Raw genomic sequence first — 13182 nt, 5'->3', positions numbered from 1 at the left:
GCCAAAGATGGAGAAGCTCTATACAGTCATTAAAAACAAGACCTGGAGCTCAGATCATGAGCTGCTTCTTGCAAAATTTCGGCTTAAATTGAAGAATGTAGGGAAAACCACTACCATTCAGGTATGACCTAAATCATATCCCTGATGAATATACAGTGGAGGTGAGGAATAGATTTCAGGGATTAGACCTGATAGACAGAGTGCCTGAGGAACTATGGATGGAGGTCCGTAACATTGTTCAGGAGGCAGCAACGAAATCCATCCCAAAGAAAAAGAAAAGCAAGAAAGCCAAGTGGCTGTCTGATGAGGCTTTACAAGTAGCTGAGGAAAGAAGGGAAGCGAAAAGCAAGGGAGAAAGGGGAAGAGATATCCAACTGAATGCAGAGTTCCAGAGAATAGCAAGGAGAGACAAGAAGGCCTTCTTAAATGAACAACGCAAAGAAATGGAGGAAAACAATAGAATGGGAAAGACTAGAGATCTCTTCAAGAAAATTGGAGATCTCAAGGGAACGTTTTGTACAAAGATGGGCATGATAAAGGACAATGAAGGCAGGGACCTAACAGAAGCAGATGAGATTAAGAAGAGGTGGCAAGAATACACAGAAGATCTTAATGTCCCTGATAGCCATGATAGTGCGGTCACTGAACTTGAGCTGGACATCCTAGAGAGTGTAGTCAAGTGGGCCTTAGGAAGCATTAGTAACAATAAAGCTAGCGGAAATGACAGTATTCCAGCTGAGCTATTTAAAATCCTAAAAGATGATGCTGGTAAAGTGCTGCATTCAATATGCCAACAAATTTGGAACACTCAACAATGGCCACAAGACTGGAAAAGGTCAGTTTACATTCCAGTTCCAAAGAAGGGCAACGTCAAAGAGTGTTCAAACTACCGCACAATTGCGCTCAGTTCACATGCCAGCAAGGTGATGCTCAAAATCCTACAAGCTAGGCTTCAGCAGTATGTGAACCGAGAACTACCGGAAGTACAAGCTGGGTTTCGAAGAGGCAGAGGAACTAGAGATCAAATCGCCAACATTCGCTGGATCATGGAGAAAGCAAGAGAATTCCAGAAAAACGTCTATTTCTTCTTCATTGACTACGCTAAAGCCTTTGATTGTTTGGATCACAACAAACTGTGGCAAATTCTTAAAGTGATGGGAATACCAGACCACCTTACCTGTCTCCTGAGAAACCTGTACAAGGGTCAAGAAGCAACAGTAAGAACCGGACATGGAACAACCGAGTGGTTCAAAATTGGGAAAGGAGTACGACAAGGCTGTATATTGTCGCCCTGCTTATTTAACTTATATGCAGAGTACATCATGAGAAACGCCGGGTTGGATGAATCACAGGTCGGAATTAAGATTGCTGGGAGAATTTTCAACAACCTCCGATATGCAGACATTACCACCCTAATGGCAGAAAGCGAAGAGGATCTCAAGAGCCTCTTGTTGAGGGTGAAAGAGGAGAGTGCAAAAGCTGGTTTGAAACTCAACATTAAAAAAACGAAGATCATGGCATCTGGCCCCATCACTTCCTGGCATAAGGAAGGGGAAGAAATGGAAGCAGTGACAGGTTTTACTTTCTTGGCCTCCAAGATCACCGCAGACGGTGACTGTAGCCATGAAATTAAAAGACGCTTCCTCCTGGGGAGGAAAGCTATGGCCAACCTAGACAGCATAGTAAGAAGCAGAGACATCACCTTGCCGACAAAGGTCCGTCTAATCAAAGCTATGGTTTTCCCAGTAGTAATGTATGGCTGTGAGAGCTGGACTATAAGGAAGGCTGAGCGCCGAAGAATTGATGCTTTCGAACTGTGGGGCTGGAGAAGACTCTTACGAGTCCCCTGGACAGCAAGGAGGTCAAATCAGTCCATCCTAAAGGAAATCAACCCTGAGTGCTCATTGGAAGGACAGAGACTGAAGCTGAAGCTCAAATACTTTGGCCACCTAATGCGAAGAGAAAACTCTCTGGAAAAGACCCTGATGCTGGGAAAGACTGAAGGCAAAAGGAGAAGGGGACGGCAGAGGATGAGATGGCTAGATAGCATCAGCGATGCAATGAATATGAACTTGAGCACACTCCGGGAGAGAGCGCAGGACAGGAAGGCCTGGCGTGCTATGGTCCATGGGGTCACGAAGAGTCGGACACGACTGAACAACAAGAGAGAAGGGGATAATGACTCTTCAGATGGAGCTTGCCTTCTGCAGTGTTTCAGGTACTCGTATTAAAGTGTTTCAGGTACTCGTATTAAAATACTTTTTCTTAAGATTGGCCTCTCCCAACTGGATGTCTTCCAGATGTTTTGAACTTCAACTTTCATCAGTTCCAGCCAGCATGGCCAGTAGTCATGAATCCTGTAATCCCAATACATCTAGAGAGCACCAGGTTGGGGAAGGACATTACAGATCTTGGCACTTCTTTCCTACTCAATCAAAAGTTTTGTTTTAATTGATTATTTCATTAAGTGTTGCATCCTTGGTTTTGTTTTTTGCTTCCAAAAGATGGCTTTTGAAAAGTGTGTTTCACTTATAGGCAACTAATTCAGTGAGTTTGTTTATATCAGGTCATCAGTGTATCAGGGCCATCAGTGTTTGTTTATGTAGGCCATCAGCACTTTATAGGGTACAAGAGTACAGGTCACCTCCATGGTCATGTCTGGCTCAGAGCCATATTTTGATACCAGACGTTACTATCTGAAGATACTCCTACAGCTTACACAGAGGTTTTACTCTTTTTCTACTGTTAGACTGTCTGACATTTTGTTTTTCCTTAGCTTAAGTAATCTTGGTGTAATAGTGGTGCTTCCAACATGGAGCCAGTAGGCCCCAATGTGCCCATGGACACCTCTCTTGGTGTCCGCTAGGTTCTCTGCCTGTACTGATTTTTATTTTATTTTTAAAAGATTTTTTTAAAAAATTACTGGGAGGCTGCTATGCTGCAAAGTGAAGGGCTATCATCCAGCACCATCTTTATTTGGGTTCAAAAGATCGGTTTTGTGTTTTGGAGCTGAGGTCCCGCTTTTGCGTTGTACTTCAGTATTTTTCTCTTAGTTACTTTTATTTTAATCTCACCATTTTGCATTCTGGGAAATGATCAGCTGTGCCCAACATGACAGCCATCTTGTGAGTGTGTCCACAGCATTCTCTCAAAATTCCAAATGTACCCACTGACCCAAAATGGTTGGGCACCGCTGGTGTAACATATTGTGTAATCATTCCCGATAACTGATAAATGGATTTTAACAATGCTCAACCCGAATATTTAACATTTGAGTTTAAAGATGGCGTTCTGCAGTATTCTGGGTATACTGTAGCAAACAGTAGCAAGCTGCTCTTTTCTTCCAGGAAAGGGTGAGTTTGGAGAAGTGTTCCTAGCCAAGGCAAAAGGCATTGAGGACAATGAAACTGAAGTTCTTGTTTTGGTGAAGAGCCTTCAAACAAGGGATGAACAGCTACAGCTGAACTTCAGGCGAGAGTTTGAGATGTTTGGAAAACTGAACCACAGCAATGTGGTGCGGCTGCTTGGCCTTTGCCGGGAAGCAGAGCCTCACTATATGGTTCTGGAATATGTGGATCTGGTAAGAGGTCACCTTGGACTTTTGACTTTGCCAGTATGTTGGGGGTGGGGGTTGAAATTGGGCCTCTGTCCCACCTAGCAAAGGCTAGGGGAACTGCCATGATGGGCACAGTTGGCAATTGGAAGCATTGGGTAAAACCTTGGGTAGCCAGCAGAGCTAGGTCTATTGGATAAGGTTTCCAGAGGCAGACAAACAGATGACCCTTTTGCTATCTACTTTGGAGGTAAATGCTAGCAGCTTTATATAGAAATTCCATCCTGTTAGGCTGGAAGCTAAAGAGGTAGATTCAGTTACTGAAAATACTGAGGAATGTTAGTTTGTATGTGAAGGAGATGTATGATCATATGAAAAAAGGAATAGTTCTAAAAGAAAGCACACTTGGTTTTTAGAAGATATAGGCAAGTGTTGCAGCAGGCATCTTATAACTCCTCAAGCAGGAGAGGATGATGAAGGATTGTAAAACGAACTGGATAAGAAAAAATGTACCCTGAAGCAAATGAAGGTCATATCTGAGACCAAAGGGGATATTCCAGATTCCATACACATGGGATGTAGCTGCATCTAGACTGAAGCAGTAATGCACACACTTCATTGTTGTTGTGCCCACCTGACTGCACCAGAGAAAAGGGAACCTTACCTGGGCAGAGATTAGCCTGCCCTTCCTGCCTGCCTTTGGATGCTTCCTGCATGATTCTGAAAAGAGCACCTGTTTCATTTCTTGATAGGGGGACCTGAAGCAGTTCCTGAGGATTTCCAGGACTAAAGATGAGAAACTCAAGCCCCAACCTATTAGCACAAAACAGAAGGTAAGGTGGGAAAGCATCAGTTCACCTGGAGGCCTTCTAAGTATCAAAACGTAGAGAAGCCTCTAACACGGTCAGGCAACCTGAGGCTGGGGCTTATGGGAGTTATAGTCTAAAACATGTGGAAGGCACTGGGTGCCTACCCCTGCTCTTAACATGTGGAGGAGGGAAAAAGACACAGCCAATTTTGCAGGGGCCAATAATGACATTATTTCCAAGACATGGTCTGAAGGCACATGAGGCAGCCACCTTGCTGAAGCTAAGGTCAGCGCTTGGAGGGGAGAACCCTGGGAACTACATGTAGCCACCTTGAGTTCCACAATGGAAGAAAGGTGGGATATAAATATAATAAATACAATACATTCCCCTGTATGCCACTCCCCCTCCCAATTGGGATGACGTGCAGTGTGCTGAGAGCTTTGCCTGACCCACATCCTCCCCAACAGGGAAGGGTGTAGAGCAGGCAGAGCCAGATCTCTAACAAATGTGCCAGCTGGTGTTTCATCCAGGGACCGGACTATGTCAGGGGCTGTGGCCCTTCCCCCTGACATCATCCAGCTCATGGAGGGCTTGGTGAGGAGGTAATCTGGCCCCCCCAAACCAAAAGCCATTCTCCCACCCCTGACATAACAGCAGGGTTGTGGTGCATGTGTACCAAAGAGAGCGACAGTCGAAACTATGGGGTGGGGGGAAGGTTGCATTATAAAAAATATGCAAACTCTGGGAAATGCCCCACTCCATGCTGGAAGAAAGAGGTGCTAGCAAGGGTGTGAATCTGCAGTTGCCATTTTGTCAGTGTAACACTAGACGCCTGTCCTCCTTTATGCTCTCTCTCCCTTCCCTCTCACCGGTTCAGGGATTAGGTGACTTAGTTATGTCTTTATGGAGCTGGTGCATGCCTTTTCCCATGACAGGTATCCTTCTGCTGCCAAGTGGCATTGGGGATGGAGCATCTCTCCAACAGCAGATTTGTACACAGAGACCTAGCAGCTCGGAACTGTCTTGTTAGTGCACAAAGGCAGGTGAAGGTGTCAAGCCTGAGCCTCAGCAAGGATGTTTACAACAGGTAAGGAGAACTGCAGGTCCCTCTTGCTTAGATGGGCTGAAGTTGGCATTTGGTGTTTGGGGCCAAGTTGATCTGTCTTTTGTTTCCTGTGAGCAGCGAATACTATCACTACCACCAAGCCTGGATCCCGCTCCGCTGGATGCCCCCTGAAGCTGTCTTGGAGGATGAATTCTCCACCAAGTCCGATGTTTGGTCCTTCGGGGTCGTCATGTGGGAAATATTCACCCTGGGGGAAATGCCCTATTCCAAACTGGTGGATGAAGAGGTGCTGGCAGGTACGTGAATCCTCACTGATGCTGTTCCCTTGGCCTAGTGAGATGTGTACACCTCCTGCCCTCCACCAGAAATGCGATTGGGAAGTTTTATGCTAGCCAGTCCTGCCGGCAGATTGGCTCTTCCACAAAATGGACAAGCTAGTCTAAGGGAAGAGGAGGTGAGCAAAAAACAGCTGAGTGGGTTTAGGAGCCTTTTGCAAATGGGAAAGGGGTGTATGACCAAGTTCTTGTGAATCTTATCTAAATGTGATCCCACATATACAAGTATCTGTGCACTGAATACACATGGAATTCTGCAGCCTGTTTAAATGATGTACAGTGGTTTTAAATAATGACTAGGGCTGCAACATTTGATGGGTAAATCAATTAAAAATATTTTTATCAACCAAAAAGTTGGCCTTGCTTTGTTGATCTGCAGGCTTAATTTTTTTTATTTATTTCTAAGATGTGTTAGTTGCCCCATAGGTAATAGTTCTCAGGGCAATATACAACACAAATAAAATCCATATAAATCAAAACATAGAACAATCAATTAAAACTAGCAAAAGCTAAAACCAGGCATAACCCAAAATATAAAAATATCACTACAGAACATGGCAACAAAAATATAAGATAATTAAAACACCAGAGTAAATAAAAAGATCTTTGTCTGGCTCCAAAATTATAAGAAAATAGGTGTCAGGCAGACCTTTCTGGGGAGTATATAACTAGGGGCTACTACTGAAAAGACCTGTTCTCAAGAAGGCACCCACCATATCTCAGCATGTATAGATACATGGAGCAGGGCCTCTAATCTCAGGTAAGAGTATATGAGAAGAGACACACCTTCAGATTCTTTTTTTTTTTAAATGCATGTACTTATAAAAAGTGAAAAAGGGGTCTTAAAAGGCCTTTTTTCCTAAGTTGAAAGAAACAGAATCCCTCTTCTACGGTAATGGCTGCTTTGTATATCTTCTAAAAACAGTGTGCTTTTCTTTCTTTAAAACTAGTGCTTTTTATATACAGATTTAATCAGGGTGACAGTCTTAATAGTTATGCTTCTGCCTTAGAGCTTCTGAGCTTTAACCAGGCATTGTCAATATACTTTCAAGCCTGAATTTGTAGTCTTGAGAGCTAGAAACCTGCTCCAGATGAAAGATAAAATTCTTAGATTCTGAATTCTGTGATGAGTACCAGATGCTATACTTTTGTGAATGAAATTCACAGAAATTAGACAGAGAGAATCTGTATGACCACCTGCTGTGAGGTTCATGGCCAGCGGAGTTGCAAGAAACCAGCCTTTACTTTTTCTGTTTTAAAGGATGCTTTAGTCTCATTGGGACAGAGGAAACGTCTGGTGTTTCTTTTTTTGAGAGCTGCTCTAGCATTGTGTCTGAGGCTGCAATCCTATGCACACTTGCCTGGGAATAAGTCCCACTGTACTTAGTGGGACTTTCTTCTGAGGAGACATGCATAGGATTGCATTATAAAAAAAAACTGAACTACAAACCAGGAAGTTCCTGATTCAAATCTTACCTTTCCCATGAACTCACTCTGTGGCTTTAAGCAAGCCATTCTCTCTCCCTGCGTCAGCCTGCCTTCTGCAATACGGGGAATATCGTATTACACCGAGATAATGTATGTGAACCACTTAAGAATAATTCAAAAGCACTATTTAAATGCTAAGAAGTATTCTTTTATCTGATTTGGCAAGCAGCCTAAAGCATCCCAAGATACATCCATCTGGATCTCTTCAGAGGCAGTGCTGGATACTCTGGGGTCAGCAAGAGGCCAAAAAAGGCTGCAGGGTACTGGTGGGACTGTCATGAGTCTACGTCATGATTTTGCCACTTGATAGAGGGATGAAGAGCCAAGCCTGATCAATGTCTTTTCTGTGGGAGTTCTCTGTGCCACCTCCTCAGCAATCAGATGGTGCATGTTCAGACTGAATCATTTGTATGGCTGAGAAAGGCAAAGGAGAGGTGGCAGGGGTCTCTGTCTCAAGGGCATTCAAGTTTGTAATCATTTTATTCTTCTGCATTAGGAATAATTTCCACTCCCTAGGCTGAGCCTCACAGCCATTAATGTTGTTTAAAATTGCTACTCCACCCAAAACATTTTAATGTTATCATCCACCTTGATTGTCTGAACAAAAATGTGTGGACAGTGTCGAAGGCATCATGTCAAAGGCATCATAACAAATCCATGTTGAATGATATTTGAAAATGCACCCAATAATGTCCCTTAGATGGGCAGCAATACCTCCTCTTGGAGGGCACAGTGACTTTTCCCTGTGCTTTGAAAGACCATGCTCAAACTCAGCCTAGGAAAAGGCTGATGTGCAGCTACTGCAGCTGCACACACAACCTCTCCTGGCTCTTAAGGAGGCTGGACGAGGAAACGTGCAGCCATGATAGCTCCATGGCACTCATTCCCCAGCCCAAAACAACATGTGACTATTTTGGCCATCTCTTAAGCGTTGTTTTCTGGCAAGATGGAGAGGAGTCAGGGGAAGATGAATTGGAGGCGGGGGGGAGAAAGGAGGAGTCTGTTGGTTGTTGGTACTTGCAAGGCGGCTGTATACGTGTGGCTGGCTGACTGAAAGCTGAGCTCATATCTAAAGGTTCTGGCAAGCCCAGCTGCATACAGAACAAGGTCTGTTGTGGGGAATTGGGAAGGAGGAAAAGCAAGTATTCTCACAGGGCCTAAATGACATCTTCAAGGCAAGTAAAAGTTGGAGCCGTATCATTATGGAAAGGCTCAGTGTTGAGCTGCAGTAGTGTATGCTCCTTGCCCAGGACTGGGCTGGCAGACACCCCACCTCCACCCCCATTCTCACCCTGTGCTTTATCTCTCCATGTTTAGGTTTACAGTCTGGGAAGATGAAGCTTCCTCATCCAGAGGGTTGCCCCTCCAAGCTCTATAAGGTGATGCAGCGCTGCTGGGCTTCCAGCCCAAAGGACCGCCCATCTTTCAGCGAGATTGCCAACATGCTTGGAGAAAGCCCATCTGAAAGCAAGGCCTGAGTGGGGGAATGCTGGCCTCTGTTGCTGGGGTTGGGATGGGCTGAAACCTCGCCTTGGCATTTTGACTGTTACAGACGCTAAAATAGGACCTAAGAGTCGAAACCCAAAGGGACCATGGATTTTTACACTAATGGACAAAGGTTGTGGACATGATCCCCTTGATCTGAGGCCTCTTCCTCAGGCCCCATTCCTCTGGGCCTGACCCCTGGCTGCATTCCTCCAGGTTCTACCTCTGGTATCCACAGGGCTAGTTAACAACATCCAAGAAATGAAGGGGATGCTGGGAGCAACCACCACAGGCCAGTTTCACAATGGATGCCTGTAGCAAGGTTTCAGGACTTCTCTGTCTTGGCACATCTGACCTTTTTCTTTTCTTGAATCCTTTTTACAAAAAGCACAGGCAGGTTCCTTCCAGGAGAGAGTCTTAACTTGCGGGGGGGAGGGGGTGATGCAAGGGGTTCTGTGCTGCTGAGCAGTTGGCAGGGTTTGGGGAAGAGGCACTGAAAATGCCTAAAGTGAGGCCTGAGCAAGACAGCAAGCCCTGCCCAGCCCCCCACCTGTGTTATCAGAGAGAGGCTGTCAGCTTCCATATATATAGCACCACATCTGGCATCTGCCTTTCTTTTCCATGTGGAGCTGCTCAAGGCCCTGCAGCACACTGCAGCAGCCACCACCGCAGCCACCCTACACTTGATCATTTCTGAACCTGCCGACCTTCTCCAGCTTTGGCTTTGGGTGGCTCTCAGGCCCAGGGTGTCAGCCCCATCCGAAAGGGCTTGAGTGACTTTCTCCGTGACCATATCCCTACCATTTCCTTGGAAGCAGCCCCTTGCACAGGATCTAGTGTCCACCCACACTGGAAAAGAGGCCTCTTCCTTACCCCCGCCACGTGATGTCCACTTCTTAAGTCAATAAGGAACCTGTATATTTATTAAGCAGTACTTTTGTCTCTCTCCTCCTGGTACTGTCGGTCTGTCAGGCTGTCTGGCATATCCAAAAAGGAGCAACGAACACTAAGTGCCTGGCATATGAAGGAGATTTTCACTAGCTTTCCTGACTATCCAATGCTGCCTTTTTATATGATTGTTTGGGGCAATGTTTGTTTTCCTTTCTTACTTTTTTTTTAATGTTGACACCTCTCAGCCTTAGTACTTTTTTTATATGTTATTACTGGAATTGCAGCATAGAGTCATTTTAGTTTCAGTTTGCTTGACAGAGGGGTAGAACAGCCAAGAGGTGTTTTTTTAAAAAAATATGCTGCTCTCAATAAAGAATCCCTCACTTTCTTACAAAAAGAAAAGGATGAAACCAGGCCTGTGTTGCTTCTGTGCTTCTTTCTTCCCTCTAGGTCAGGGGTGCAAAAAAGTATGGGCTGAAGGCCCTGCAAGACCCCCCAAAAAGAAATGCAAAATACTCTAGAAATGGGCTCTGTGGTTCCTGCCATAGAAGCTTCATTCCTAGATGTCCCCAGAGCATCCTAGGAAGCAGTGCTTGAAGGCCCCTGCCTGGTTCCAGGATGCTCTAGGAAGAGGGCTTCTATGGCTGGAATCATAGAGCCTGTTCCTAGAGCTTTTTCTCCTGAAAACTTTACAGGTGGGATGACAGGATCCTTCAGACAGGGAAGGGAGAAGGGCTAGGAGCCAGGATTCCTGGATGGCTAATGGTTTGAGAACTGAGGTTTCTGGGGGGAGTGTTGGTTTTATCTGATCAAAGCAGGTGCCAAGCCTCCTAAATGCTCTTGGACAAGAGTTGGATTTGAGTGGTGTGTGTGTGTGTGAGTGTGTGAGAGAGAGAGCGCGCGAGAGAGAGAGCGCGCGTACGAGTTGGCTCCTGCTGCCCCAGCAGGCACGAAGATTGTGTACCCCTGCTCTGTGAATACCACTGTCAAGAACTGAGTTTTTTTCTTTGGCACAAGGGAAGTCTGGTCACATGGGGACTCTTGGTTGGCACAAGGTGGTCAGAATAGTAGTGTACTGGCAACATGCAGAGAGCACAGTTCTTCCCTACAGCTGTTAAAATCTTTTAAATTGCTGAATCAATTTGTTTCATGAATTTTAAACAAGCATTGTTTTGATACAGATATTTTTATAAGGTTCTCATGCCTAATACTGACATACTGTTTAGAAAATGGCTTAAACCATATCTCTAGACCATGCAGAAGTTAGCCCTCTGGTTCAGGACTAGACACTTCAGAGATGTATTACATACTGATTTCTCTAGATCAGAGCTTTCCAAACGGTGTGCTGCGACACATTAGTGTGTCGGCAGCAGTGTGTAGGTGTGTCGCGCGAAATGCAGAAAATTGTGCGGAAGGGCACTGCGGAGCTCCCTTACTCGTGTTTGCTTCCCTTGGCCCCTCCCCTGGAACTGCCTAAAGCAGCTAATGTTAAAGCAGCTAAGGCTTAGCTGCTTTAACATTAGCTGCTTTAGGATCATGTGGCGTCTTGATGTAGGGCGCACGTGATTGGCGGTGTTGGAGCAGTATGGCGAGGTAGAGGCGCGGGGCGAAGAGAGGGGAGGGGAGGCGCCGCCCTGGGAGCAGAGCTTGGCCAACGCCGGCGCGGAGAAGTGGCAGTTGCCACCAGCCCTGCGAGATTTCGAGCGCGCCCTTTGCGGACTTGTGCGCCACACTCCTGCACGGCCAGGCCAGAGTAACGTGCGGGTGGAAACGCCGACTGGGACTGCACCAAGCGGGCCGTCCGCCATCTTGGCCAGTCGGAACAGAGCTCAGTGGAGGCCAGAAGCCTCAGAATCGGCGTGCTCCCAATCACCCGGGCGAGCGCAGCTGCAGGCTGTCACCCAGTCAACCCACCTGCTGCTGGCTGAAGGGAGGCCACCCTCCCAAACCCAATGTGGCAAACGGCAAGCCACCCACCACGTGGCACTTGTAATTTGATTTCTGCCATTTATTTTTATTTTTACTCTGCTGTAATGGTGGATTAACCACCCACCGGCAGTATACCACCGGAGAGTGCTGGAACTGGACTCTGGACATAGGCATTGCAAATATTTACAGCAATATAGCCTTGTAGTGAGACATATATATTTACACCAATTTTGTTGGACTTTTGCTTCTCTACTTCATGTGTTTTTGCAGCTGAGCTCCTACCTGGGCCTATGTGACCTAATATGTATTGTAAATACTTTAGTTAATTTTGTTTATTTTTCACATTTTCTTGCACATATTTACATACTGTTACTTATAAATGACAACAATGTATGTTATTATCTTACAAATCATATATTTTTAAAAATATAAATGAAAGGTTTCTATGAGATATGTTCTATCCCCATACATTTCGTTATTACAATTTATGTGTGTGTCCGTATCTCTTATAACGGGTTAGTTTAACCTCCGGTTTGCTAGTAAAACTGAATTACCGTGTCACGAAATGATGCATGTCTAAAAAGTGTGTCACCAACATGAAAAGTTTGGAAAGCTCTGCTCTAGATGGCCGTTTCTTCCAATCCTGGTTTGATGGTGGTGCCGTTCCCTGCCACCTAAATGGGACACCACCATTATTAGTGCAGCAACCCTACCACCACTACCATCATCCCACTCCTCTGCACTAGCCTTGGCCAATCTGTTCCAGACCAGAGGGAAAAACGGAAGAACGCAGGCACTGTTATTGCAAATTCCAGCTGCTTCTGCCTTTAACCACACCTATTTAGCCTTACCATCTTTGGCCATGTTCCTTTTTTCTTTGCTTTTTTTAATTTAAAGAAACTCCCATCCAAACTGATCCAAGTTCAGTGGAACTGCAGGAGGGGAGAATGTTGCTTCTTAAAATTTCTATGGGATATTATTGTTTATCATATTCCCTTAATGGCAAAACACAAATGTTTTTAAATTAAATTTAAATGAAAAGTCTGATTTAAAGGAATGTAGCAATAGAGCATGTTTTGGAGCAATTTCTGTCTTGGGAATTTTCAAATGAAGAACCGGAGACATGTGAGGACAGATTGCGTCTGTGTATATGCAGAATGTTTTTCCCCTTTAGACTCATTTGGGTGAGTCTTAAAAGGCTTTCGGGTCCAGGCTTCTGCTGTAAGGCAGAATCATTCACATACTTACCCCGCTGCCTTTTCCCGCAAACACATAATACAGTGACACTAGAATTGTTGCTATATAAACTTCATTTGCTTGCACAGTTCTGAGTTTGGGATCTGCACAGTATGAAAAATTAGCCTCATCTGTTTCTGTCACTGGCTAAATTTCATGGCGTGCAATGATAACGATAACGGTAACATACACATCTGTCATTTGTTACTGAATATCGTACTACATAAAAATGCTTTTTAAAATTAGCTACTTCTCAAAAGAAGTTAAATCCACAGGGCAGGCTCACTCATGGTATCAACTCCCCAAGTTTTCTCTGTGGCAAAAGACGAAATTACTTGCTACTTGAAAAATTTGGAAGCATAAGGCCAGTCCACATACAAAATCATTCAC

General features: G+C 45.0%; 1 protein-coding gene across 1 annotated transcript in view; it reads left to right on the top strand.

The window, feature by feature from the left end:
• The window catches only part of PTK7 (protein tyrosine kinase 7 (inactive)), a 128131-nt gene extending 115375 nt beyond the window's left edge, over nt 1-12756 (top strand). The window contains exons 16-20 of the mRNA XM_084829038.1: nt 3348-3580; nt 4306-4386; nt 5298-5449; nt 5546-5724; nt 8569-12756. Of these exons, the coding sequence (XP_084685164.1) occupies nt 3348-3580; nt 4306-4386; nt 5298-5449; nt 5546-5724; nt 8569-8729 (806 nt within the window). The 3' untranslated portion in view covers nt 8730-12756. The remainder of the gene's footprint in view (nt 1-3347; nt 3581-4305; nt 4387-5297; nt 5450-5545; nt 5725-8568) is intronic.
• Nucleotides 12757-13182: the final 426 nt, after the last annotated feature.

This window comes from Heloderma suspectum, chromosome 1 (genome assembly GCF_057233095.1).
Source record: "Heloderma suspectum isolate Gila_16-S chromosome 1, 16-S_ref, whole genome shotgun sequence".
NCBI lineage: Eukaryota > Metazoa > Chordata > Lepidosauria > Squamata > Helodermatidae > Heloderma > Heloderma suspectum.
This window is presented reverse-complemented; position numbering and strand designations above follow the sequence as displayed.